Source organism: Rhamphochromis sp. 'chilingali', assembly GCF_963969265.1.
Source record: "Rhamphochromis sp. 'chilingali' genome assembly, chromosome: 10".
In the NCBI taxonomy this organism is placed as follows: Eukaryota; Metazoa; Chordata; class Actinopteri; order Cichliformes; family Cichlidae; genus Rhamphochromis; species Rhamphochromis sp. 'chilingali'.
Window position 1 is genome coordinate 15,773,615 of NC_137937.1, and position 27,400 is coordinate 15,801,014.

General features: G+C 42.5%; 1 protein-coding gene and 1 long non-coding RNA gene across 4 annotated transcripts in view; one reads left to right on the plus strand and one right to left on the minus strand.

Annotated features, from left to right (window-relative positions):
- Positions 1-345: 345 nt before the first annotated feature.
- LOC308404553 lies at positions 346-2,561 on the minus strand. Its single transcript, XR_013973148.1, has 2 exons — positions 2,111-2,561; positions 346-1,200 (listed from the first exon to the last, which is right to left on the minus strand). It is a non-coding gene; the product is annotated as an uncharacterized lncRNA (long non-coding RNA).
- Positions 2,562-3,213: 652 nt separating this feature from the next.
- Positions 3,214-27,400, plus strand: part of bmp1a (bone morphogenetic protein 1a) — a 29,774-nt gene continuing 5,587 nt past the window's right edge. For all 3 annotated transcript variants that reach the window (XM_080894635.1, XM_080894636.1, XM_080894637.1), the window contains exons 1-13: positions 3,214-3,493; positions 13,284-13,397; positions 16,127-16,243; positions 16,718-16,835; positions 18,181-18,359; positions 18,582-18,687; positions 23,260-23,384; positions 25,039-25,154; positions 25,326-25,428; positions 25,692-25,808; positions 26,165-26,310; positions 26,424-26,619; positions 26,866-26,991. In XM_080894635.1, the coding sequence (XP_080750761.1) occupies positions 3,349-3,493; positions 13,284-13,397; positions 16,127-16,243; positions 16,718-16,835; positions 18,181-18,359; positions 18,582-18,687; positions 23,260-23,384; positions 25,039-25,154; positions 25,326-25,428; positions 25,692-25,808; positions 26,165-26,310; positions 26,424-26,619; positions 26,866-26,991 (1,708 nt within the window). In that variant the 5' untranslated portion in view covers positions 3,214-3,348. The remainder of the gene's footprint in view (positions 3,494-13,283; positions 13,398-16,126; positions 16,244-16,717; positions 16,836-18,180; positions 18,360-18,581; positions 18,688-23,259; positions 23,385-25,038; positions 25,155-25,325; positions 25,429-25,691; positions 25,809-26,164; positions 26,311-26,423; positions 26,620-26,865; positions 26,992-27,400) is intronic.

Sequence of the window (27,400 nt, forward strand, 5' to 3'; positions counted from 1 at the left end):
AAATCTCGGCTCACTGTGGGCAAATCCCTGATGCAAGATGGTGATGTGCAAAAGTACCTTAGGAGCCACAGCCTGCTGATGAGACTGCTCCCTCCCCATAGTGACGAACACACCGCCGCACAGTGTGCAGAAGACCACGCCTCACAGAGGGCTCCCCTGTGGAGATGGTGGGAAAAGGCCAGGCAGTTGCTTTCAGTTGTGGACAAGTCCGAGTCTGTGCTGGATAGAACAGGCACTGCTAACTTCAGGGGATGTCGTCGTGCTACAGCCTGCACTCCTTTATTACACCTTTGACTTTAAACTGACAGCATGATCACATGTTCTTGGGAGAAAATTATATGCTGAAGGTAAACTGTAAACTACCTGGAGTGTGGTGGTGCAGCCCAGGTAAAGCCTACAAAAGGACAGCTGTGCATCTCAACAAAGATAATGTTTGAAGTGCTTAGCGTACTCAGAATATATTGAGTTCTATCATTGCTGTATCCATATATGACCATATAGATCCAATAACAGTAATCCATATAATAAGTGTCTGTCATAATTGTTTCTTTTTATGTAGCAATTTTAATAATAATATAATTTGATGTAATGTGCTTCTGAAAGGGAGACACGTATTGCGATGCTTAGTTTGAGGTATTTGCACTTGTAAAACTCCAAGCTTTTGTTGCACTCGTTTCCACCTGAACCTGTTTTTCTATAGCCTCAAACACTGGACCAGGGTACTGCTTCCCATCTGCACCGTCTCATGACTTCACTGCACGCAGAGCTTATGTTTGAAATAAACATATTTACCTGAATGCAATGCTTTTGCTTTACTTAGCTAATGTAAACATTTAGTCTTGTGTGCTAAACACACAAGACTAAAGACTAAAGAGCGAGCTGAGAAACTCCGCTCTTGTTCAAAGTGTTATGGAGGAGCTCGCTCCAATGCGTGATAGTCGCACTGCTGTTTTTACAGCCGCAGCATAAATACAGCCCACTTATTGTAGACGACAGCCTGTCAGCAGTCAGATAAGATATAGATAGGAGTGTCTCTCTTCCTCTGTATGTAAACCTTTGTATACATTAGATAGCATGAAGGATCCCATTTAGACAACAGCAGCTGCTGGTATTTCCTCACATCATTGCCACCAGCCCCTCTTGAAGCAATCCATCTGAGATTTAGTCATCCAATCACGTCTGCAGGCCAGCTTTACTGTCCTGCAGACATTGAAGGTGAAGTACAGTGAGAATAGAAGTGTTTTACTTACACTTTACACTTCATGTTAGTAAAGCAGGCAAAACAATGAAGCAGGATGTGTGTATATTCACAGGTACAAATATGTAACATATTTTTTGTACAAGGCCCGAACAGCGCAGGGGGAAATCAGCAGTATTGGAAAGATGGAATGTGAATGAAAAGCGGTAACAGAATGAATTTAATGGTTAATATGTGTAAGCTTTAGGTCCCTCATGCTACAAGCATAAATAACATAAAAGAATGAACAAACTATTAATATCCAACACGAACTCAAGAAATGCTCCACACAAACTGGATAGGTGGAAAAGTGGTTCATCGGAGGACTTCAGTTGGAATCTGTTGGGTTTTTTTTATCACTGCTTGAAGCACAAATGAGATATGATCTCATGAGGAAGAAACTGATCCAACTTACACAGATAGAATAAAGCAAGCTGTGACACATGGCATCTTACCATGCACTGTCTCAGGGCTCCCTTTTTTCTAGGATTAAGAAAGCTTATACATTTTTCATTTTAGTAGCTTGTAATTAAATAATAATAATAATTATAACAAACTGCATGTGGAAGCTTCTTTCTGCCACTGAAATAAATAAATTACCATTTAAAATTTTGGGCTATTATTCTACAATAAACAACATAATAATACATTGCAATAATACACATTTTTGTATTTTTTTTCTATGGCAAAAAAACCCCAAACAAGTTTCCATAAACCAAACCCTGTACAGGTATGAAGTCACAAGGAATAAACAGACTTATAGAGTGGATGAAATTTCCATTGGTAGGATAAAATAAATGGGCTGGTTCTTATATAGTGCTTTTCTACTCTATCCGAGCACTCAAAGCACTACAGAAAACATGCCTTCCTCACCTATTCATACACTTCTGTCCATGCTTTTTGTCTGACATTCACACTCCAATGGATGCATCAACTTGAGCTTCAGTATCTTCCCCAGGGATGTTTTGGCATGTAGACAGGAGCAGCCAGGGCTCGAACAACCAGCGGGTTAGTAGATCACCTGCTCCACATTTTGACTTACAGCCACCCTAGAGCACCTGTCAGGTACAGCCTACCCTTCAGGGTTCAGGGCCACACGTTTTACTAAGATTAACAAACCTTCTGCTGGAAATAAGAATAATAATAACTTGAAATTTCAAGTTATTTTCTCAGAAGTTTGATAACATCGAAATTTTGACTTATGATTGTCTTTTTTCCCCCTCACTAGCGGAAACAAGCGTCCCACATCTCAGACTATCCTCCGTGGTTTTCTCTTCTTTGTTGTTGTTTTTATTTTTACTTTTTTTATTTTAACTCTTTGTGAATCTGTCTAAATGTGTTCCGTACATTACCGACAGGTGGCGCACTAACCGCTTCTGTTTCGCTCGTGACTCCTTTACTTCAGAAGGGTCTGTTTGTTTGTTTGCGCGTGCATGTCATAATGCGAGTGGGCGGCCGTTCGGTAGTGTGCGCGTGTGAATAATTGCGCTCGTGGAAGTAAAGGGAGAGGGGGAAACAACGTGGAGTGTAAAAACAAAGAAAAAATCACGAATTTACGCGCAGAGTGCGGCTGAACTTTTATAAACCGGGGGGTGTTTACAAAGCGGTGGTTCCGGGGAGATCATTCGGGTCTCTGACCGTGTGTATAGCAGAGCAGAGGGGAAACTACCGTCACTATAATAATTATCCACAAAGAGACATTCCCGGTCGGCCGGTTTCTCGTCACTCACACGCTGTTCACGCGCAGACAAGGTAACAATAAAAATTCACACGTGCATCTGTGGTAATTGGGGATTTTCTCCGCCCCTGCTGGGCTGCCATATCATCAAAGTTTCTCGGGCAGTCCTCCGCACTATCCCTAAGCTCCGGCTGGATGAGAGAAATCACTGCCCCCAGAGCCAAGAAAACACCGGAGAGAGGCTGGATTTAAAACCCGCCCTCCAGAGGGATCTCGTCCCCCCCGACCAAAAAAGAAAAAAGAAAAGAAAAGAGAAAAACCTCCCATTTTCTCTCACTCTATTTCTCTTTCCCACTTCTGTCTCTCTTTCCCTCTGTCCCTCTCTTCTCCTCTACCTTTATCCCTCGCCTTTCGCCGTTTCCCCTCCACAAACATGGATCTCTCGGCGAGGTGTTTGGTTCTTCTATCATGTCTTGGCGTGATATTGGCGATCGATTTGGACGCGATTGATCCAGGCTACTATGTGGAGCCCACTGCCACATCAGAGACGATCGACTACAAGGATCCCTGCAAAGCTGGTGAGATTTGATTTGTCATCGTTTTTTCTTTTTCTTGTACTGTGTATGATTTTCTTTTTTAAAAAAAAACATATTTATGTGGAGGTAAAAAAAAAAAAATGCCACGACTCAACGTGGAGCTCGCACAGAGCGGCCAGAGCAACGCTTTTGGAGAGATGACAGTAGTGGATGTAGTTTTTAAAAGGCTTGAGGGAACATTGTGTGCAATTGTTTTGTAGTAAGTGACATAGTTTCTGCAGTTTGAGCCATCCGAGGCGTACACAGTATAACCCAGCTCAAAGAGCGGCTCCACGGATCGTAGGGATGAAAACGCATCGATTGAAGGCTTTCTGTGTGCATTTCGCGACACATGAAAAGTTTTCTGGGGGGGTTTAGTTTTCGGTTGAAAAAGTTGGAGCCTGCTGTTTGCACTCGTGCTTAAAAATGTGATCAAATCCCTCCTGCAGGCTGTCTCCTCTGTTATATACTTAAAAATAAAATAAAAGTCTGCGCTGTTGGGGAAACAAAGGATTTTTACACTTTGATTTGCAGACTTCTTCTCCCTTTGCTGGCCGCTTTTGTCAGTGCACAGATCTCCTCTCGGTTTTTTTTTTCTTTCCCTACCGGTTGTTTGCACGGCCACTTAAAACAAAGTGGAGGAGGGGAGAAAGTAGAGTACAGTCGAGTTTAGATATTTATGCACAGATATTTTTCTGCTGGCGGTTGTCTTTATTTGTTGCAGTACAGGGAAGAAGTAAGCCTCCACTCCTCCACAGTAAGAGCTAAAAAAAACCCCAAATCATAAATTTACAGTACTGTACAGTAACTGCATTAAGTGTGAGTATTTAAACTGTAAAGAAGACACAGGCTCCAAAGGGGAAGCTGAATAATTCAACAGACTATCTCAGATCTGGGAACACTGACACAAAAGTTAAAAAAGCTTTGGATTGCTGGAGCAAATTCAGGACGACTGTGATTTCAAGTTGGCCTTATTTCCTTGCAAATATTTCATGAAATGACCTGAGTGGCATAACTTTCCACAGCAGCCATTTTGACATGTCCTTGCAGGGTTAACATAGGTGTAATTAATATAAGCCCATGTAGACCAGTTCCATTCAGATGGGGGCAAAAAACCCCTGGCTTTGGCTCACACGGGCGAACTGGGATCGCTGTGACACACTAAATTTGAGCTTAATTATTACTTACTTTTTTTTTTTTTTATCAATTAGACCTGTGTTTACTTTGGGTTACATGTCAAAATGGCTGCTGTGAAAAAGTGCCTGTTTTGGACCCATGTCCTCAGTGAATTTGAACAATGTGACTGTGAGACTTGGCACAGATGGAAAAGCCTACAGGAAGATCAGTTACCAAGTGAAACGCAGGCGCAGCAGAAATCAGGAGGTACTAGCCGTGGTGCCACTAATCAGAGGTGCAGTGGCTGTCCTCCTGAAATGACCCCACGGACACACACACACACACACACACACACACACACACACACACACACACACACACACACACACACACACACACACATGTAAACACACAGTGCTCTGCTTGCACAGTTTGGCTCTGAAAAAACAAAAGGACGGGTGCATCAGAGTTGGCACGGAGATCAGTTTGTGTGACAGCTCTCTAAGGGTATTCCACAATGGTAATTTCTAACTCTCAATTGCTCTCTGACAACAACAACAACGATAAAAATCACAAGATTAAGCTTAGCTAAGGAGATAAAGAGAAGCCTGATTAATGTTAGGACCCTATTCTTTGGTCAGACCAAGATCTGTTAGTCCAGCTCAGAGTGGGTACATCCAATATGGACTGCCGTACAGTGGGGAAGGTGGCACTAAAATGACTAAAAAGCCGCCTCGTGAGGATGCTCCCATTCTCCAGAAGCCTGGGAACGGACCAATATTCCAGTAAATGATGATCCAAAACCCTCTGCCAAAATTAAAGTCTCTAGAGAAGAAAAAGAAGAAAGGGGGGAAAAAACAGTAAAAACGATGGCCTGTCCAAGTATGTCACTTGACTTGAATCCAGTGCAGCACCTTTTCGGGGGAATTTTAAAGAGAAGCAACAAAAACACCTCAATCAAAGCGGAGCTGGAAATATATCTAAAGAAAGGCAGAATGAGACCTGTTTTTAAAATAGTACATTTAAGTATTTATCTATTTCTTAATTTATCATGAAGCAAATACTTTACTGGTCATGTTCCACAGCGGTGTACATACTTCTGGTTCATCCTTTATATATGTGCTTCTTCTGCCTGTGGTGAGACCTGCATAATTTCCCTCTATATTTGCCAAAGATTATCCGAGTTGTCATTGTAGTCTTTTCTTTTTTTCTTTCTTTCTTTGTACTGTGAGCTCACTGTCTTGCCAAATCCCTTTGGGGAAGTTTGAACAGATTGCCTTTTCCATCTGGTAAAAGTATTCAGGTTACAGATACAGAGAGTTGGCTTCAGTCACAATGACCTCTAAAGTCCTGGAAGTGCTTACTGATTTTTAGCATTTGACTGTCTCTGATGTGTCAGACAGTTATACAGCAGAGTCCAGTCCTCCTACTTTTAGTTACCCAACTACCCAAAGAAGAGGAGTAAGGATAATCTAAAGACTGCGCTTTGAGAGTGTTGTTGTTGTTGTACATAAACATGACAAAAACAGGCGAGTGAAGTCCAAATGATGAAGATGTTCCTTCCTGTTTTCGCTGTCCTCTTATCTGAGTCATTCAAGTGCTCGTACCGGACCTCTAGTATGGATTAACTGGTAAATGTTGATTCTTGTTGCTGAGCGGTAAACTGACAAAACAATGACAATGTCAGTTCTAGGAAGAAGCAGTTTTTTGTTTTGTTTTTTAGTTAAATATTGATACAGAAAAGAAAGGTCTCATTGCTTAATAATCCTCAGTCCTGACTGGTGTTTATCTGGGTCAGGATGTTATCGTTATTTGTTCTGTGGTTTGTCCAAGGTGTCGTGAGCACGGTTTTGTTTATGGTCCTCTCTGAAGACATCCGCTTTGGAGATGGTCACAAGCATGAACTCCCACTCTTTCGAACCCTCCCAGTCTCCAGCTCTTTCAACACCCACCTGCTTTTCTTCTTCCTACTAAGCAGCAAAATGTCCAAGATCATCTCCTCACTCCTCCTCACTCAGTTTAATACATCAGAGACGGAGACATTCATTCTAGCAAAAAACCCCAAACAAATAAAACCAGACTTGTCTTTAGGCACCAGCAATGATTTTGTGGATTATTGATTTTTCTCTTATTTTTCCTGAGCCCATCACTATGAGTCAATCTGATCTCTTTCTGTGGCTGGAGGTCAGCATTTTCATGTTATGCTGCTTCCACCCAGGAAAACGCTTACTGTGAGGAGTGTGTGTGCTCGTCCTCTGTAGGGCTGTCCTTGCTTCCACACAGTGAAAGGATTTTCACAAATTACTGCCGGATACATGAAATTGAATGACTCCCATTCAGATTTTTGTAAGCGGGGGTTGGAAATCACATCTCAATATGATGCCATCTCAGTACTTTGACTCCTGATGATAGTGTCGCGCTACAGCTGCTTGATGCGTTCTTCTACGATGGCTCACAACATCAAAGAAGAGGAAATGCGCTCAAAAGCCAGAGGCAGGGATTTACCTGCTCACTGCACTGTGGTGTCTGGGCGTTATCATTCAATTTTATAATTAGTCAATTCAATTATCTCTGCTTTCCCATGCTGCCTGCCATTTTTGTCCCCCCGGGAGTTTCCTCTTTAAAGCAAGTTTTCTTCCTTTCACTTGGCCCTCCCACTTTACACGCAAGTACCACCATGAGAAGTCATAAAGTAGTGACTGTGGTTAGCCTGGTCAAGTCTGGGAAATGAATTTAATGGGTTTTAATTAAAAAGTTATTTGGCACCAGTGTATCATTGCAGGAGGACTCTCTAGCTGTTGTGCTCTGCTTATTTGCAGTGCTAGTTAGCTGAGACTATTTAACTATCTTCCCTGAATAAGTCAACATTTTATTTTATTTTTTAAGTTTTACACTAACAAAGGTTTAAATGATTCATCTTTAGTCCAGGCAAAAAAAAAAAAAGTATACCGATTTAATCTAGCAGTGCAATAACACTGAAATCAGGCCTTCTATTTAGGAGTTAACCAGTGGAAAATTCCTTAGTTTGCAGAACTCCTAACTTGGCAGCATCCCAGGAAAACATTTAAGACTCTAACAACCCACTGAGATTAGCGCCACTCGTTTTCAAAATGAAAAATGGATGAGAATCAGTCATGCTTTTGTTGTCTTCTCTGCTTAAATGATAATCGGAAAAGTAGTCACTGTCTGAATGCATGCATTCATTCATGAAGCAGACATCTTAATCTATTAAATACTCTGTGACAGCGTAGTCTGAGTGGGCTGACCGTCGTGCACATTAAAACTGCAGCAGGGAGAAATGTACAATGCAATTTTGAAAACAGACAACAGTTCTCCTGCAGCTCTCTCCGCTATGCTCAGAGCGTTGGCACATGCTCACGCGTCATATGGCACGGGTCTAAAATGAAAGCCGCTTTCACACGTGCACTGCAGACATTTATTTTTTCTAACGAGATTCGATTGTTCGACTCCTTTGCTTTGGACATTAATTGGACTTTAGGTGTTAAACGACCTGTGATTGGCAAAAGTCTGCTGCCCCAGCTGGGTTTTTTTACAACTTGAAGGAAGTGCAGGAGTCCAGTTTCCCTCTCAGACCACCAGTTATTATGGATAATTTCCCCAAAGATCTGAAAATAGGTTACCTCAGAAGGCTTCTTTGCTGCTGTGGCCTCATCTGCAGACAGGTCAACCTCTGCACCTCTTCTCATCCACTCACCTATGCAAGTAGTTTTCTTCCATTTCACTCAGACTGGCCAAAACAAGACAGACGGGGTCATTCACCATTTGCCAAGAGAAAGCACGGCAACAAGATTTAGGGCAGGCCGGTCTTACCGTGCCACACTATCCCAGGTGAGGTTAGTGCGACCCATTCATGAAGGGGCCTGGTACGTTCACCCCGGTCTGCTTTCTGCTCATGAAGCATTTGTCGCTATCAACAGAGAGTTGTGTCACCCCTCACCTTTTGGTATCCGACTGTGATTCATTTGAAATGACTTAAGCTGTATGTTTGTGATGCTTTTGCATTTTTGTAAAGATTAACAATCCTGTAGATGTAAAATCAGCTACATGCTGGCATCCCATGTGTAAGGACATTGTGTCTTTTAAAAAATCCAAGTGGCTGGAAAACAGCAGTTCAAAACAGATGCCGCTCATTATCCAGCTCTATCTCCGGCTCCTGCTTTGGGGTGATGGGGCTGCCTTGTTGAACTTCAAGATGAGGCCCTCAAGCAACACTTAAGCAGATGCTTTTCTTTTATCATGGAATCCAGGCCGTATAGCCGAGCCCACACTGAGTGTTTGTTTTTACATTAAAGAGCCCCTGCCACTTCTCTCTCCCCAGGGTTCAAGTGATTAGGGAGCCAATCTATAGGCGTGATCTCAGGGCTTTAGTTTGAACAATATGTTTGTCGTCAGAGCTAAGTAATAACTAATCTTGCATTACAGAAAAGCCAAGGGTGAGTGCAGAGCCTGAATGCTTTGCCAATGCTCACTCAAGTGGCTCAAATGATGCCTAATTGGTCTGGAATGATGAGCAACCTAACAGTTTTTCCTTCATTGTTTAGTTTTCCCGGAACGATTCATCTGTGCTGTGTTGAATTGTTATTGTTTTTGTTTTCTCTCTTTCCCCCACCTGTAATGAATACTAAAGGTGTTTTCTTTAACTGCAGATGGTTATTGTTTATTGGAAAGCTATGAGTTAAGGATTACTCCCAGATTAAGTTCACCCACAAGCTCATTTAAACTTTTGTTTGCACATCTGTTCTGAGAAAAACTCACACGAAACGATGTGTTATGCAAAGAGTGGTCTAAACTGAAATATTAAGCCTGGATGGTGAAAATACGTTTTGTCAAAGGTGAGAATCCTTACGGTCTGGCACTGAATTATTCATCTGTGTAAGGAGCTCAAGTAGTGTGTAGTGCTGGCATTGGGGGGGAGAGAAATGGTTGGAGAGCTGGTGAATCATTAGAGGTAGTTTGACTGGTAGCGGGGTATATCAGTAATCAGTGGCGAGGATGAGCTGGGAAATCCAATCTGCTAATGGGCTTGATGGAGTGTGAAATGTTAAAGGGGCGGCAGTCTCTCGCTGTGTGCCCTTTGCAACTGAAGCCCCTCTGTCAATACGATAGACGCTGCAGGGCGATGACAGCAGCTCGGGCTTGATTGCAGCTGTGGGCGACGAGACGTCAGGCTTTTATTGGAAAATAATTGCCTGAATCTCGAGCAGTAGTTTGTTACTTTTGTCAGAAGCTTTCTTCTAATTACACATTTGTTACATTTTTTTGTTTTAAGCGAGCGCAGTGCAAATATGCAGTTTCTTTCTTTCTCCTGCCCTGTGCTCAAATTGCAGTGTTAGAAAATGTCAAGGTAAGCATAAATAACAGCTGGTGTTTTCACAAAGGACAGCTAACTGGCATCACACTCTTCATTCCTTAGTTTGTTTCCTTATTCTTGTTGCACAGACTTTTTTTACCTGACTATTTTTTTGTGTGTATTTCAGTTTCAAACAGCTGCTAAAGAAACAAAAGCTCCTCTTGAGAGGGTTGGGGGGCTTCTACCTGGGAAAACTTAGTGATACACTCATCAGATGGTAATTGCCTTACCTCAATATACCACTGACCTCTATTGGAATTCAAATTGCAGCATTTGTCAGCAAACACAGTGGTGAAAGGCGGTGCCGGGTATTGTGATGCATTCCGTGCTTGCATATTAGCCAAGTTTTTCCCATCTGTAATCACTGGGTCACATACTGGGGGGATGCTGTAAACCGTGTTCTCCCGAGTGGAACTGGCCTTCTAAATATAGGCTGATTTCAGTGTCTGTTTAGGCTTAGTATTGATGTTTGTGCAGGTTTCAGTGGCAGATGTCGTGGTCTGGTATTCACGGAAGGAGATTTATGGGAATAGTCCAGGAGTATTTGACACCATAGAGGTCGAGGCTAGGGCATTACACGAATCAATGGGATTAATTTGATTGAGGTCTCATGTGTAATCTGACTGGATATGCTGATTGATGGGCAGTCCAAGATGAGAAGGATTAGGATGGTTTAGATTAACTTAAAAAAAAAAAAAAAACAGTGATGGGGGAGGTTGGACTTAATCAGATGTCAATTTATTTTTTTCAGTCCATTGATTTAAAGATCGGTCCTGTATTTATGTGTGTTTAAGTTGCATTCTTATGCAAAAGGTGCATGGATTATTGCACAAAAAGAGAAGAGAAAGCACACTGCCTTCACCCAGCTATTCTGCATGGATATTAATATTATTATTCTAGTTGCAGCTGTTGTCAATTAGGTAATGAAAAATGTTTGGAAAGAGATGCAGCACTGTACTCCATGGTGATCACTTGCCATCTGCCGCACTCATTTGGCTGTAACCTGCCATCTCACTGTGTTTGTACTTTGCATCATGTCAGCGCTCTGTTTCCGTGCAAGTTTATCACCTTTCTCCATAGCCTGTCCTCATTCCCAGCCCAGAGTTGTACACAAAAGAATCCTAAAACCCTGTGTCTGTGGATAATTAAAGCCAGGAGACAAGGGGATTAATTCACAATCCCTGAGAGTCTTTCCATAAACCTGCAACAGCGTCTCCAGGACGACTGCTGCGCCTGGGGGAAATGAGTTCATAATGCCACCGGGCTGTGCATTTGCTCACTTCATTCTCCACTGTTGTCTGAGAACAATGACACTGCGGATTAACCGGCCTGTCTCCAGAACAGTTGTGGATGATTGGGACTCGGAGAGCGCAGGGGGTGGGAGAAAGCCCGCACCCCGTTTTTATTTTTTGTTTGTTTTTTTAAATCGCTGCTTTTCACGTTAGATACCGAAACGTTACACGTGAAAGGACGTGTTGTCCAGTTTTTCTGCTTCAGTAGTGTTTTATACATTGTCTGTGTTGTCTTATGTAACTTGGAATTTTGTTGTTTAAGTATTGTCTGTTCTTTTCAGCACTCGGTTAGTTCAGGGAATCGAATAATCCGAAGATAAAAGTGGGAAAAAAAGTCCTTTTGTTCCACTGCTCAACATCTGGTTGCTGTCCCTTAACAGTAGTGTTTTTGGCAGTGGCTGTCAGCGTGAGTGCTGATTGTGAGAGGTCTGTTTTGTCTCAGATTTGGACAGTTTCTTTTTTTTGTTGTGGTTTTTTTTTTGTTTTTTTTTGACTTGCAGAAATTAGAGGACCTCTGGAATTTTTTTTTTTGCGTGTCCTGCCATGCCAGCTGTCACAAACGCCTTTTCCTATTGTGCCATTAGCCTCTAATTAAGTCATTCAGCTGTGCATCCTTGTAGGACCTTCAGGGTAAGAAAGAAAAAAACAAAAAACAAAACAGCCTGCATCTACCAGAGCCAGCTCCAGATTGTTTCAATAATACTCCTTTGAATGCCAGAGCCAAGTAGGGGTTTTCTTTTGTGTCTCTATTGTGCTTTCCATCCCTTTCTCTCTTGTCTCAGATCTCAGTAAAACTTTTATACACATACTGGGAAAAAACTGTCATATCTGGCCAAATGTACGTGTTGCATTTAAAGAAACCAAAAATATCCTGAGCTCAGAATGAAACAAAATTAATTTCTTGTGTGTTCTGCGGTAAGGACACCTTGCATTGGGGTGTCAGATTTAAGATCACAGACTAAAACTTCTGACAAACACGCCCGCTATAAATCACTCCCATGTACTCTGCATTTTAAAGGTCCTCTGGGCTTCTTGCCCCCTGAGGGTTTGGTCTCTACCTCCATCACACTAACCCACCAAACAAGCATGCAGAAGGCTGTCATTTTCTTTCTGCTCCACAGCTGCCTTCCCTGTTCTTGTGCCGCCTTCCTCTCTTCCTTCTCAAGTTGTCATGTCCTGGTTAGCGATGGATTACAGTGCAGCCTCTTTGCCTTCTCTAGAAATGGCCCCACTCCACTCCCCATCCCCTCCCAAGTCCTGCATGCAGGCCTGGCTATAAATTCCGGAAACGTGCTGGTGTTAAAAGCCCGTAAAACCAAGCACCCAGTTTCTGCAGAGTGGACTTCTAGCAACGGGAGATTTTTAGTTTAAAAAAAAAAAAAATCTAATAAAGGACATTCTTCATTAAGTGGGACTGTTTAGTTATTTCTCTCTCTCCTTGGCCCCATTAAAGAGCTATTACGTGTTCAAGGTGCCCCATATTACTCGGTCAAGGCAGTGTCGGTGTCTCATTGTAGCATATTTGATAGCTTCCATTAACTATCCAAGTGTGCCACGGCACAGTACGTTATGTTACCTTCCGGACTCGATTCGTTTTCATAAATCATGTCAGTAGGTTATCAAGTTCATGCTCTATGCATTACACAAGTCAGTGTGTTGTTTTTGTTTTCTGTCCTGTAACTGGGTTAATACAAGGCAGCCTTCCTGTTATCTGAACTGACACACTTCTGTTTCACAACTTTACTTGGGTTCCACAATAAAGAGAGTAAACAGAGCCAGAGTCCAGAAAGGAGTGAAGTGTGTGTGTGTGTGTGTGTGTGTGTGTGTGTGTGTGTGTGTGTGTGTGTGTGTGTGTGTGTGTGTGTGTGTGTGTGTGTGTGTGTGTGTGGCTGGACTTCCCAGTCTGAGCAGCAGGAAAAGCTTGAGGCTACAGGACTGTACAAACGGATGCTTCATATTGTGCGATCGCCTTACACATAGTCTGACATGTGCTGTCTCTGTGTGTCTCTTTCAGCTGCCTTTCTGGGAGACATTGCTCTGGATGAGGAAGACCTGCGATTCTTTAAAGTGGACAGAATAATAGATCTGGCAGCGAGAACCGTCCAGGTTGTTAATCGCACAAATACAGGTAACAACAACAGACAGAAAGACCTCTGAGGTTACAGTATGATGTAAAATGTAGTTATTGTAGCACCAAGGCAAAGCAGATTATATTGTTAGTCTAAATTTGCAACAAAAGAGCTGAAATGAACAAGGTTCCCACATTGTTGGGTGATTATTGCAGACAAAGACGTTGTGCTCCCAACACTACAGCCGTAAAACCGCTCCAACCTCTCGAACTGAGAGTCGGCTCCAGCAGCACCTGCCGGAAGGCAGCTTTGTGTTTTTAATGAGCCCTCTTCAAAATGTTTATGCCTACAACTGTGATGATATCATTACGTTGCTACACCTGTAGCATCATGTTTAAGAATGATTGCTGGGCTTTGTCAGTTTTATGTTCTCCAGTGAAAAGTGCTATTTAATCAACCGCTGTGAGTCAGCCGGGACCAGTGGACTTCGCAATCCTGTAAATTCTGAGCGAACATGAACCAACAAGCATATCCACATCTGTCTGTGCTTGAGCAGTGCTGTTTGTTCGAGTTAATAAGCGCGCCAAGAAAAGCAAACTTTTTTTTGCGGGGGGGTTTATGAATACATTTCCAGCAGCTTAAAGTATTCACCGTGTTGGTTTGATTTTTAGTATTTAGTAGTTTTAGTATAAATTTTGACCCAAGGTGGGGAATTAAGATGAGACTCGTGAATCAGAAGCAGGTTGCAAGTTCATCCTCACCTTTTGAATAATTATCTGTGTGCTTGAGCAGTTTAGTTACAGCAAATTCGAGTGTTAAGCAGTGGAAAGGTATAGCTCAAAATAGGAAAACACAGCCGGTATAACTGTGCATTGCACAAGGTGGCTGTTTTCCACCCTGATCAACATTCATTCATAGAAACGCTTGGCGCCTCGGGCTGCACGCATATCAATACCTGCTCACCCTGCACAGGTGTGGATCCTAATTGGCAGTGAAGATAACTTTGATATGTCATTTTTCTCAATTATCATGTCACTTTAGAGGTCAAGTTAAAAGTCTTGGGTACTTTATCTTCAGATTAAAGCCTTGACCTAAAAAAAACACCACCCAGAACATTCCCCGTCTAAATACGGACGAACATGGAAGATTTAATCGTTTTATTTTAATTAACACATCACGCACAAGTTTTTGCCTCCCCAGGACTTCTTATCAGTTAGCTGAGCAGATTTGGCTGTTATCAGCCTTTTCCACAACACATGCACAAGTGTACGTGCTAATTGATCTCGCCAGGCTGCTAAGATTTAGTCCTGCGGACTGAAATTCAACAGAACACATTGTTCCAGCAAATTTAAAAAGCGTGCTGCAATCTACGGCATGCGTGTTAATCAAATATACTAAGAGAAGATGAGCCGAGCCGCACCGTTTCAAGTATAGCTATGAAACAACAACCAGCGCTTGTTTTTGCAGCTTCAGGCCTTCATCGGGGTCACCCAGGTGACGTTTCCCAATAAAGTTTGTAATAATTGTACACCTTGGAAGGTTTAGACAAGCACCCTTATATCAAATGGATTCTGCTGGTTTTTGTTAATAGAACTCACAGTGATGACACATTTATTTTACACACCTTTGCTGCAAAATGAAAAACTAAGTGAAATCAGCTTTGGAGCCTTTATCTGGGAACTGTAGACGTTGTCCCAGCTCTCTGTAATACATTAAATGATTTGGCCAAATAAAAGAATAATGTGACAGTACAACAGTTCTTTGTTAAGCTTTACAAACATATGATTGTGTAAGAAAAATGACTTCATCCCAGCGCACGCACTAAATTCACTTGGTGCATATGTTTAATGGGCTTTCTCAGAAGTTTAAGGTCATCAGACTGCTGAAGTTTTCACTCCTACAGATTTCCTCATGTTTGGAGTCACTTCTCCTTTTTTTTTTTTTTTTTTTCTTTTTTTTTATAGGGGATTTTGTGTGAAGTTGCAACACACCACATTATCGAGAGTCACATCATCCAGAATTATTAATAATAATTCTGGATGATGTTACAAATACAAGAAAAACCCCCTGATGGTGTTTGCCACAGGAATTTAATTGTTTTTTTGCTCAATTACGTATAAATCATTGGCACCTTTTGTTTGTTGTTTCTACAAGTTAAATTGGTGTCCTAACGTAGAATGCAAGATCCCAATTAAAACCACAGCAGTAACTGCTTCATCAGATAAATCACTTCCATCTGTATTTCTGCAAATATGCATCATTTAATAGATCGACTGACTAAGCCTACATCCACTTGTGGCTTATTCATCACATGCACTTTGAGCTCATGCTTGTTCTGCAAGTTTATCAAAGTTGAGGTTCGCATAAGGATGTTTCTTTAATAATAATAATAATAATAACCAGGTTTAGGTGGGGGCTTAGTCTGTATGGTGGCATTTATGTGAGGATGAGTGACATTAAAATTAATTTGAAAGAAGAAAAGACTCGGCTTTAATAAAAATCCATTCAGCGCACAACGAGAAGTACAGTGTTATTTGAACTGTCTCTTTGATGGAATTAATGTAATTACTTAAATTAGTTTTTTAATAACCAGCCAACATTAATATAACCGGCTTCAAGCCTTGAAGAAAGCCCTTTGGTTTTTGCAAATAAAAAAATGGAATCTATTAAGTAGAAGCATAGCTTGTTATCTCTTTGTGCCAATGTTGGAGGAACGGCTGGGGGTTTTTTCACCCAGGAATGCTCTGAGTGATCTTTATTTTGTCTCGTGGTTGGTTCAAATCCTCAGGCTCAAACAGTCAAAGCAGGCAAGGTGCACGGCGCAGGAAAAGAGCTGCCACATCCAGACCGGAGCGCATTTGGCCCGACGGCGTCATCCCTTATGTCATCAGTGGAAACTTTAGTGGTAAGTAACATGTAATGTGCTCACGTGTGACCAGATGTGGTAAACATAATTAGCATCATTCATTCCCATTTAAAGTCACAAATCACGGTAAACTATAATCTGTAAAATAATACTAGATGTCTGCAAAGTAAAGTACGTGGTACCCTTCATAGTGTTTTGCTTCTAGAAATAACCGTATTTACTTCTGAGGTCTTGTGCGATCTTGTTACATCGCCTAAAAAATTGTATGCTTGTAGTTGTGCAATTTATTAAAAAGCAAACCAAATATTGAATTCTTGACATGATAAATATAACATTTTGGGACTCTTTAAATTGCGTGTGTGTGATGGTGGTTAACGATGAGAAAGGCACATTTTGAACTTGGTATGACTTTACTTTTAAGCCTCGTCTGTTCACTGTGTTTCTATTCATCTCCATTCTTCCATGAAATGCTGTTGGAGTGCGTTTTCTCACCATCTCCGACTTCCCTTTCAGGCAGCCAGCGGGCTATATTCCGCCAAGCCATGCGGCACTGGGAGAAGCACACCTGTGTGACCTTTATTGAGAAGACGACTGAGGAAAGCTATATTGTTTTCACCTACCGACCATGTGGGTGAGTCAGTGGGGTTTTAAGCTCCCACGTGTACAGTAGGAGCTGAACAATGGCCTGTTTCTGTTCAGTGTCTGCAGCTAATTATTTAGCGCCCTAATGCTTTTCCTTGCTTCTTGCTCAGCAGAGTTTCTCCATTGTTCATCCTCTCCTTGCAGTCTCTCTGCAGTCAGTAGGAATTGTTTTGGGTTTGGGTGTTTTTGTTTTTTTTTTCTGCCCCCCTGCCATCCCTTAAAGCGCAAACCATTCGGTGGGCAGGAATTTCCTGTGCCTGATCATCACACTGCATCAGTCACTGAGTGCTTAAATCATACCCGGTGTGCAGGACAGGGCACGAGGGAGAGACTTCCTTTGCCTGTTTGCTGCACTCTGCTGAAAGTCGGGCTCGGTGTCCACTCAGCATTTCTCTTTAAACAGATACGCAGGGGAAGTGCTGGTGGTGGCTCTCGTTGCTAAGCGACTATTGACAACCTGTTTGGATGTGCAGGGCTCTTTCTTTGTAAGCCGTCGTGAAACAGTTTTTCATTAAAACATTTGGTGTTGAAGAATGCAAATCCATTTAGGATTTTGAGAAAAGGAAGTCAGAGTTGTTAAAGAGGTTTCCAGGGAACACATCAACCTCTCAGATTTAGTCCACAAGCCGGATACCATCATGTCATTACTCAAATGTACCCCTCCTGCTGATTTATATCATTCAGTACCAACAGGAAAAAGGATGCAACTCATGAAACTTTTTCTAGCCAACTGTTAAAAGCCATTTTTAGCCCAGTTGCTGGCCTCTGGAGCAACAACGATGACATTATCCGCACAGGCAGCAGCGGTTAGCAGTGGGAACGCTTGACTCTGCTGCATATTCAGCAGGCCCCCATCTGTCCTGTGCAAAGTTCAAGGCGTGTCTCAGGAGAGCCTGACTTGGCTCGCTGTAATTAGAGAGCGGCTGTCTGGCCCACAGGGCCATTATGTGTGTGCCCATCCTGCAGGCTCCCACACTCAACCTTTCATGTCACATCGAGATGGAGCGCTGCAGCCAGCTTCCTCAGTTACTCTCAGCGTTTCCACTAGCAGACAGCTGAATGAATGTCACTCCTGTATGTGTCGACTATAAAACAGAGCAGAGATTCTGAGGTGATTTCTTTTCTAGTTTTATTATATACATAAGCAGCATGTTGAGATAGATAGAGTCAGAGATGCATTCCTTTTTCTCTCTTTGCTAACCTCATTTTTTTCCACTCACTACTTTTTTTCTTTCTTTTTTTTAAATGAAGTGAAGCATAAAGTCTAGTCTCTGTGTTTTGACTTACACACTGCCTGCCTGTGTTTCCATGTGTGTCTGCCTGCTGATTCATAGGTGTTGCTCCTATGTGGGTCGCCGCGGAGGGGGCCCCCAGGCCATATCCATAGGGAAAAACTGTGACAAGTTTGGCATTGTGGTGCACGAATTAGGTCATGTTATTGGGTTCTGGCACGAACACACACGACCCGACCGAGATGATCACGTCAGCATTATCAGGGACAACATTCAACCAGGTAAGACCTCAGGTTTCTCCGAGATCCCCCAGCAATAATGTGTGTAAGTGAAAGACGGAGACAGAGAGTTAGATAAAATATTAAGAGTCACACATTTATTCACACACTCTGAGCTAAGAATAAAACGCCACAAACTTGCAGAAGTGTTTTCATGAACCTAATCCTGAGAGTCTATATTTACGCCTGACGTAAGGGTTCGGTCTGAATTTTTCTCTTTTACAGGACAGGAATATAACTTTTTGAAGATGGAGCCAGGAGAGGTGGACTCTTTAGGAGAAGTCTATGACTTTGACAGTATCATGCATTACGCCAGGAATACATTCTCCAGGTAGGAGCCAAACCCAAAGTTCAACTCCATAAGCCCCAGACATGAGAACTAGTCTAAGAGCGAGTCAGACTGAACCATTTCCAACTTTGGTCTCATCTCGTTTTCCATTTCCATGTTTCATGACTGCACTGGTGTGTAATGCTCCAGGTTTGTGTCTGCGAGAAGCCGCTCAGTAATGTGGCACAAATCCCAATTCTTGTAGGAAGAAATAAATTAAAAAAACACGTATTTACTTCTTTACTAGAAAGTCCAGTAGAGATCAGTGCAGCTGTACAAGCTCATCATATTAAACTCTATATTAAATGTACACACCAGACCAGCACATGCAACCTGATCTACAGAAATCTACAGCAGTGGCATATTTGTTCTTAACAAGAAATTGCTAAAAAATTTCAAAGCTTGCTGTTGATTTAGTGTCTTTTGTCACTAAGTGCAAAAATAAACCGATTTCTACCCGATATCTTTTGGCATGACATTTTAAAAGAAATAAATTAATAAATCCTCACATTGCATTGAGCCTAAAGTCAACTGGAGAAGTAGTACTATGATTTTTAAGTGATATTTGGACAAGGTTAGGTTACCTGCTGGTGTACTGGGAGTCGTATATCAGGTAAATGGAGGAAACTAAGAAGAACTTGGATGCCAGGTTCCATTTCAGACCGTGACTGGGTCTCTTTGGACTGGTCTGTGGTCTTTGTTTATAGGGTTTACCTGTAAACGGTATCATTTACACTTCTCGCTTTAATTTTGGCATTTGCCGGATTAGCAGTATGACAATAGACACATTGTAACTCTAAATAAGAAAAGTGAGATGTGAATTTTTGCAGGCGTAGTAAAAGTGTTTGTCTGGGATATACTCGCTCTTTCACACTGCCTGTTTTAAATTAAGGCTCCTTTGTTTGGTTCCTGCTGTTTTTTCCTGCAGTAGCAGCCCCAATAAAGCAGCTAGCTCAGCAACAGTAGCCCTGCCTCATCACAACAGCATTTATGGACACCACCTTCAAGGTTGTGTGAAGCTTCTCGTAAAGGGTTTCATCCATAAACCACCTCATTATGGTCCTAAGAGTTCTTTGAAAAGATTTTCATGGTGGGACAAATGATGTCACCCAAGGTTACTGCAGAGACCTATATTCTGGAGTGGAACATTTTGGCATCTTCACAGCACTTTGGTGTTATGACTACCTCCAAACTGAATGTCTTCACACACCTAGCAGCATTTTTTTAATCCCTAAATAATCTACATAGGATAAAAAATGCAAATGTTTTCCTTTTTAATGCTTTACAAACTAAATAGTCACATGATTTGAAATTTGTGCGTCATAGACTTGGGACAGTAATGTCAGTACAAAGAACTGCAGAGGACCAGCTGAAATTTTGGCATTAAATCTTCCAGAAACTTGTTGCTTAGAAAAACATGCGCTTGTAAAAGAGGAACTGTTTGTATTCTTAGTGATACTTAAATTTGTCATCGGCTGACCTCATTCTTCACTCCCTGTTGTATTCTATGGGAAGGCCTGCCAGATGTTGTGCTGTTGCTTAGCACATCACTGGTTAGCTACAGTGTTGGATGAAGGATCCATCTAAGGCGGGTGGGGGGAAAAAAGGTACATGACTAACACAAGGCAGCCTGGTTTCTTGACCTAGTCATCAGGGACTGTGGTTAATTTCAAGTATTTTTACCATCTGGATGACTACAAAGCCAGAATAGAGGAACTAGGAGTATTTGACTCTTTCAGCTGCTGATTCATTATTGTAATTACAAAAGCAGCACTACACTCACTGCAAGTGGCTTCAAGACAACTTGGCAGTATATGTTAAATTATTTTTGAAAGCTGTTACAACCCAGGTTTGCAGGCATGTGAATATCATGGCCATCTCCTAATGTCATGTGCGGGATATGATACTAGTTTAGTGTGTAGAACTGTCCCTCCATCTACCAGACAGCCTTCAGTCACTCAGTATGGGTGTAAATTGATCTCTGGGCACCTAAAGTTAAAGCAAAAAAAACAAGTAAGCGCAGACTATAATCATTACTACCTCCGCCTGATATAAGAACCAGCTGTTAGCCCTTCCCTCAGCTTTGCACATGCATATATTTTTATATTTCCCACCACTGGCTCTCCCATGCCCGAGGTTACAGTCTAAGAGTTGTGGCCTCTTCCCAGATAGCTGCCATGCTCTCGCAACAAACAGACAGTGGGGAGTAAATCTTTGTCTAAACAGAGGCTGAGGCTGGATGTAGGCCAGTATGCAGAAATTCCTGCCTGGCCCCGTGCATCCAAACTGTAGGTTGTTAATGCACTTCACGCCGAGCGGAGATGAATTACTGCTGCTTTTCCAGTGTTTGTTAGTGTACAGAAAAAGACTGCAGAACAGAGACAAAGGGGAAGAGAGACATTTGTACTCCTTCTCCATGCAAACAACAAACTTTTGTCTTGTCTTAGCTTCCAGGTTTACAGGAAACAAAGCCCACTACTTCCATGGAATTGAGGTTTTAAAGAGGGAATGGTTTTTATCTTGTATTGGATTTCAGTCAGGTCAGCACATGTCCATTTAGCTGTGGTCACTCCCAGGTCATCATTTGGACTTAGGCTCTTAATCTTATAAATTTGCAGTATGTTCTACAGCTGGCTGCACAATGGGGTATATTTATGTGAGGTAATCCACCCTGATCTGTTTTCAGTCCAACTCTGACTCTGTTCCTATACAAACTCCTCTGATCCAAAAAGGCTGCTTAGAAATGAGAAGCGGTGGCTGTCACTGCCGGGGAATGTTTCACAGAGCTGTATTAGCAGACGAGGGGCTCCTGTTGGCTTTTCACAAGTCATTCCAAGCACTTTCTCTTCAGCGCTGATTGGCTGATTTACCTGTGCCAGTGTCATTCTTTGTCGGTCCATTGTTGGCCGGTGTGTTTGCTCTGTGTTTTACAGTAAATCACCGTGGGAAGCCAGGGCCTTTGCCGCGGGTGTTGTTCGGAAGATTTCATGGCCTGTCTTGATGTTTTGCCGTGTCTCCTGGGGACAAGCAGGGCTGATCCCTTGCTTTTTGTCTCGGGTGTGTTACCCGACCCATGGCTCTGCCTTCCCCCTCCTTTTGCTCGAGAGATTTTTTTTTTTTTTTTTTTTTTAGGACGAGTGTGTGGAGCAGTGCCAGCTCAAATAGAGATCTGCCAGTGTCCCCTTTTGTCTTTTCTGACACCGACTGGAGTGGCATTGTTTTGTTTTAATTTTTTTTTTTTCTTCAGCAGCCAGCATACGGGCTCCTGGAAGCTCGCAGACAGGCAGAGCCTAAACTGTTAGCTCAGGCTGCTCTGTTTGCACATGCCTGGCGTTGATAGGCATGTCACCATGGGAACAGCCAGGGAGCCAGACCATTTCTTGCCAATACTTACAGAAAAATGAAGATGATAAACTAGCAAAGTGTCAAGTGAGGCAGCTTTGTAAAAAGGAGTCTTTCTGGACTAACTGTTCTGTCCTGTCTCATTTTTAACATTTGCAGATGTTTTATCTAATTTTATTTATCTTTATAGTTTTCATTTTGGATGTTTATCAAGAATGTGGCTGATGTTCATTTCCCTGCCTCCGTGGCTTATGGAATTTATTTTGAACTCCCAGTAACTCTGGAGAAGGGCTTAAGCTCTTAGTTTTGTGTGTGTGTGTGTGTGTGTGTGTGTGTGTGTGTGTGTGTGTGTGTGTGTGTGCGCGCGCGCGCAAAGGATGATATCTGAGCATTAACCTCTGAAATGGACTGTGTGACCTCAACCTTAAAGAAAGACTGAAATTCAACAGCAGTCCCATATCAAAGAGATGAGTAGATCTGAAAGAACTGCAGAGTAGCACCGGATGCAGGGAGATTCAAAGCCCAGGCGCACACATGTGGACACTGAACGTTCAGTATGCTGAGTAAAAGTGCAGGAAACATTTTCAGATGGTATCGTAATTTTAATGAACCTCATTAGAGAGTGAGCAAGGGTCAAACAGTAAAGTATGTCAAAGCATATACTGACTGGTTACGCTATCAAAAGTGGGGATATTCATAGATAAGAGGTTTGATGTTCATCTTAATTAGGTCGTTTCTTACTGTACAAGCAGCTGGGTCTTTATCTTAATGAAAACCCTCTTGTGTCCACATGGGTGTGGGTGAGCAACAGCTGGTTAAAGACAAATAAATTCTGATGGCATCTCATTACAAGCCTTTTACTTTTTTCTGATATCCTGAATCTTGTTTTAAATGCTAATCCAGAAAGTAAACATGATAATGAGCACTCCATGTGTGTCTTGTCTGGTAGTTGGATTTGCTCTTTTTTTTTTTTTCTACAAAAGCAATCACATTTCTTTCTGACTTTCTGACTGTCAGCACTCCTTTTTAACTGGGTATGTAGAACTCTTAATTCTTTAGTTAATGTTGACAGTGATTGAACTGCACTGATTGATGGTAAGTTACCTAATCCTGTGAACAAACACGTTTTGTGGCATGTGTGCATGCTGGAGTAGACTGCAGGAGGGTGCGCATGCAGTTGAGGTTTTATGCAACATTAACATCAGTCTCTCTCTTTCTCTCTCTGAATTACAGAGGCATCTTCCTGGACACCATCCTGCCACGCTACGATGTGAACGGCGTGCGACCACCCATTGGCCAAAGAACCAGACTTAGCAAAGGGGATATTGCACAGGCACGCAAACTCTACAAGTGCTCCAGTAAGGCCAAAATGACAGCTCTTGTCTGCTATGGGGTTTTTCTTGTCTATTTTTGAACGTATGCATAGCACAACCCTGAGAAAGAAGGAAAGAGAGGAAGAGAGAGGTCTGTAACTTCTCCTGGCCTCCGCAGATGCAGCTTACGCTGTGCACATCGGCGATTGATGTGGTGCGGTTCCTTAGCTATAGCGTACCAGACTCCCAAGCAGGGAGGAGTGTAAACACTACCCAGGGACAGGAAGTTAGTCAGTCTGTTTTCCCAGATAGATGCAAAAGAACAGCTGTTCTTCTAAAGACAATAACCGAAATGACTGTACAAGCTGTGATGTGCAGACACGCGTGTTTACTCCCAACAATGTAAACCACGTGGCTATACACTAAGGAGAGTTATGTAATCCTGGTACTTTTCTGAAGCTCTCTGTGTGTTTATGCTTCCAGAGGAGAGAGAATCTGATGCTGTTGAAGTAAACACAGTTTATAGCATTAGCAGATGTACGTTGAAGAGCAGCCTTCTGCTGAATGCATTTGGTGTCAGACAGTTAATTGCAGGTAAAGCTGGGACAGCTGAGCAGTCAGTTTCAATGAGTAAACATAGTGCTTGGTCACCACAGTGGATCATCCAGTGTGGTTTCAGGGCAGAGGTGGAAGTTTTAAATGTATCTACGTGCATCACTGCAAGTGCTCTGTCTCTTTCATCATGGCAATCGCTGTCTCCTGAGGAAGACTGGATGATGTGGCACGCGCTGTGGGGGGATGAGGTAGTGAGTCTCTCCATGTGTTCTTGGAAAAAACAAAAAATTCTTAAAGAGCCATGGATCTCCCATTCATGCAGCATTCCTAGGAGTGTTTGTCATCCCAAATGTGTGTTGGTTAATGGCTCAGGATTGGCAGAGCTCCGCACAAAGCGTTATTTCACACAGCTTGAAGCTCGGGGCTCGTCGGTTTCTCGCTTTGAACGCAAACAGGCAAGGAGAGTGTTTTCTTAACTCTTACTAAATGAAGTTCAAGGTAAAAGAACAAAAACCCAAGGGTGATTGTAAATGCTTACACGCCACCCAAGACGGACAGCTGAAGATGCCAATCTAGCCTTCTATTATTTCCTCGTGCCTTAATCAAAGGCATCTTTCCCCCAGTTGGCTGGAGCCTCACGCACTCATTCTTCTAGGCTGCATATTGTTTTGGACTCAGTCATCGCACACTTAGTTTTGCCAATCAAACTAAAGGTTGTTTCTGTTTTGTTTTTTGTTTTTTTTCACTGGCAACACGTACATAATGCATCACATCCTCCAGAGGGCCGGGTTATTTATAGTGGGCCAGGTTTATTTTCAGAAGATGCTCAGAGAAAGTGTCTCACACTCTCTTGTTTCCTTTGTGTGATCATCATCTGGAGTAGGTGGGGGAGGGGATGGGTGAGATGAGGGGTTGTGGCTGAATATTATCAGCAGATGTGCCTTTGAACATGAAAGCACTGCCCTTTTCTTCACATTGAGTGTTATAATTCCAGCATCAAGCATCTGTCTCCGCAGCCGCAAGTTTCAGAGGATCTACTTCAGAGCTGTTGTGGTTTTTTTAGTAGCTTAGGTGATTTCAGACAGAGACTGACTGGCAGAGCATCGGGTCTGACGTGCAGTTGTGCGTTTGTCTCTGTGCACAGGATGTGGAGACAGCCTGCAGGACAGCAGCGGGAATTTTTCCTCTCCTGGATTCCCAAATGGATACTCGGCCTACATGCACTGCATCTGGAGAATATCAGTCACACCGGGGGAAAAGGTACGAGCTTACGGAAAGTGTCTGATCTTTGCTTAAAGGCACCTCAAATCAAATCTCTGGCTCCTTCATGCTGATGCAGTTTATTGGTTTCATCATATTTATCTGAGATTTAGCAATATGTGACCTTTGCCCCCTGCTGTCCCAATAATGGGTTTTTATTTTTTTATTAAGATCATTTTGAACTTCACCTCCATGGATTTGTACAGGAGTCACTTGTGTTGGTATGACCACGTGGAGATCAGAGATGGATACTGGAGGAAGGCACCACTTAAAGGTCAGTTTTAACTGAATTCAGAGAGCAGCTAACGAACAACAAACCTCCAGATGTCTCCTGGTCAACTTTTGTGTAAGGGAAAAAAAATTAAAAGACATTCAGTTTCAGAAAACAACTGCTGCAAGTGAAAGCTGGGTGCAGTCTTTGGTGGATGCAGTGTGCTTCGTGTGAAGTTCTGTAGAGCTCTGGAGACAGATTTCTGCCAGTACTGCGGATGTTGTGAGGTTCAAATGTTTGATTTTATGTTTTCACCTGTGACCCAGGTCGTTTCTGTGGCGATAAGCTGCCCGAGCCGATCATCTCCATTGACAGCCGCCTGTGGATTGAGTTCCGCAGCAGCAGTAACTGGGTGGGAAAAGGTTTCTCTGCTGTTTATGAAGGTGAGCACTCATTTTCTTCCATGCATGCTGAACGCAGGGTCGGATCACACATCCAACAATATGTGTAGAGGCTGTAGCAAAAAAAAACCCAAAAAAACCCTTTTTGGCTCTCCTACTGCTGATGTGTCAGGCATTTTATGCTGCATTAATCAGATCTTGGCCAGGTTTCACATTCAGCTCTATTGTTTGCAGACCGTGCAAAGGGATGATGTATGTGTGTGAGTGTGAAGGCATTCAGTTAATCCCCAATGCATAAATCAGTGAATCAGCAGTGAGCACCTTATTTTTTTTCCAAAGGAAAATACTGATGATATAGCAATGAAATAGCTCAGTGTTGTTTTTACTGTCACATGCAGCCATCTGTGGCGGGGAGGTGAAGAAGGACAATGGCCAGATCCAGTCTCCCAACTACCCCGATGACTACAGGCCAAACAAAGTGTGCGTGTGGAAGATTTCTGTCGCTCAGGGCTTCCACGTAGGCCTCACCTTCCAGTCTTTTGAGGTAAGACACCAATGCATTTTTAATGTTTTTAACAGAATAGTGTTCATGCTTTCTTCTGGATTTCATGACTAATTTTTCCCCTTTTTGACACCAAATCTTCTGCTTTTCTTTAGATTGAGAGACACGACAGCTGTGCATATGACTATCTAGAAGTGCGCGATGGGATTTCTGAAAACAGCCCTCTGCTGGGCCGCTTCTGCGGCTATGACAAGCCAGATGACATAAAAACGAGCTCAAACCATCTGTGGATGAAATTTGTCTCAGATGGCTCTGTCAACAAGGCCGGCTTTGCTGCAAACTTCTTCAAAGGTGAACTTTTTAAGTGCTGACAACATCTAGGAGAGAATGTCAGCATCTGAATTAAAGCATGTTCCAACATTCACTCTGTAGGTCATGACCTTTTTAAATTTTCTTTCATATATCCTTGTTCTTCTTGCACCTTTGCGTTCTGTGCGACCCTCTTTGCCCGACTCTGCTGTTGTTTTGGAGGGTTTTCTCTCGTAAGCCACTGAGCCAGGGGGGCCAGCTAAAAGGGCCATATCTTTGTGTGTTCAGAGATGGATGAGTGCTCCAAGCCGGACAACGGTCGCTGTGAGCAACGCTGTGTCAACACACTAGGCAGCTACAAGTGTGCCTGTGACCCAGGCTATGAGCTGGCTGCTGACAAGCGCAGCTGTGAGGGTAAGTACAGGGAGAAAAGTCACCAGCCCTGCTCACCATGTCATTTACATGCTAAAGCACTTTACACAGTTAGCCACCCAAATACAATAAGTACAGTCAGTCCTGCTCCTAACAGCCAGCATTAATAGTGGTGCTGGCCAGCCACGGCCTTTTCTGATTTGTGTTACAACAATGAAAGCTTTATTTTACCTCAAATTATATGTTGTTGTTTAAGACCCAACTGCTAGCACACACAGCTGCACAACATTACCATTCCTCTACAGGAAGTCAGCCAGCTACCCATCTCTTTGCTGTGTGTACAAATATTTCGCTGATGTTGAATTAACGGGGCCTGAAATTAAAGACGGACACATTAAAATGAATTAAAAATGCACATAACTGAATGTAGTTCTCTTATTAATGTGTTAAT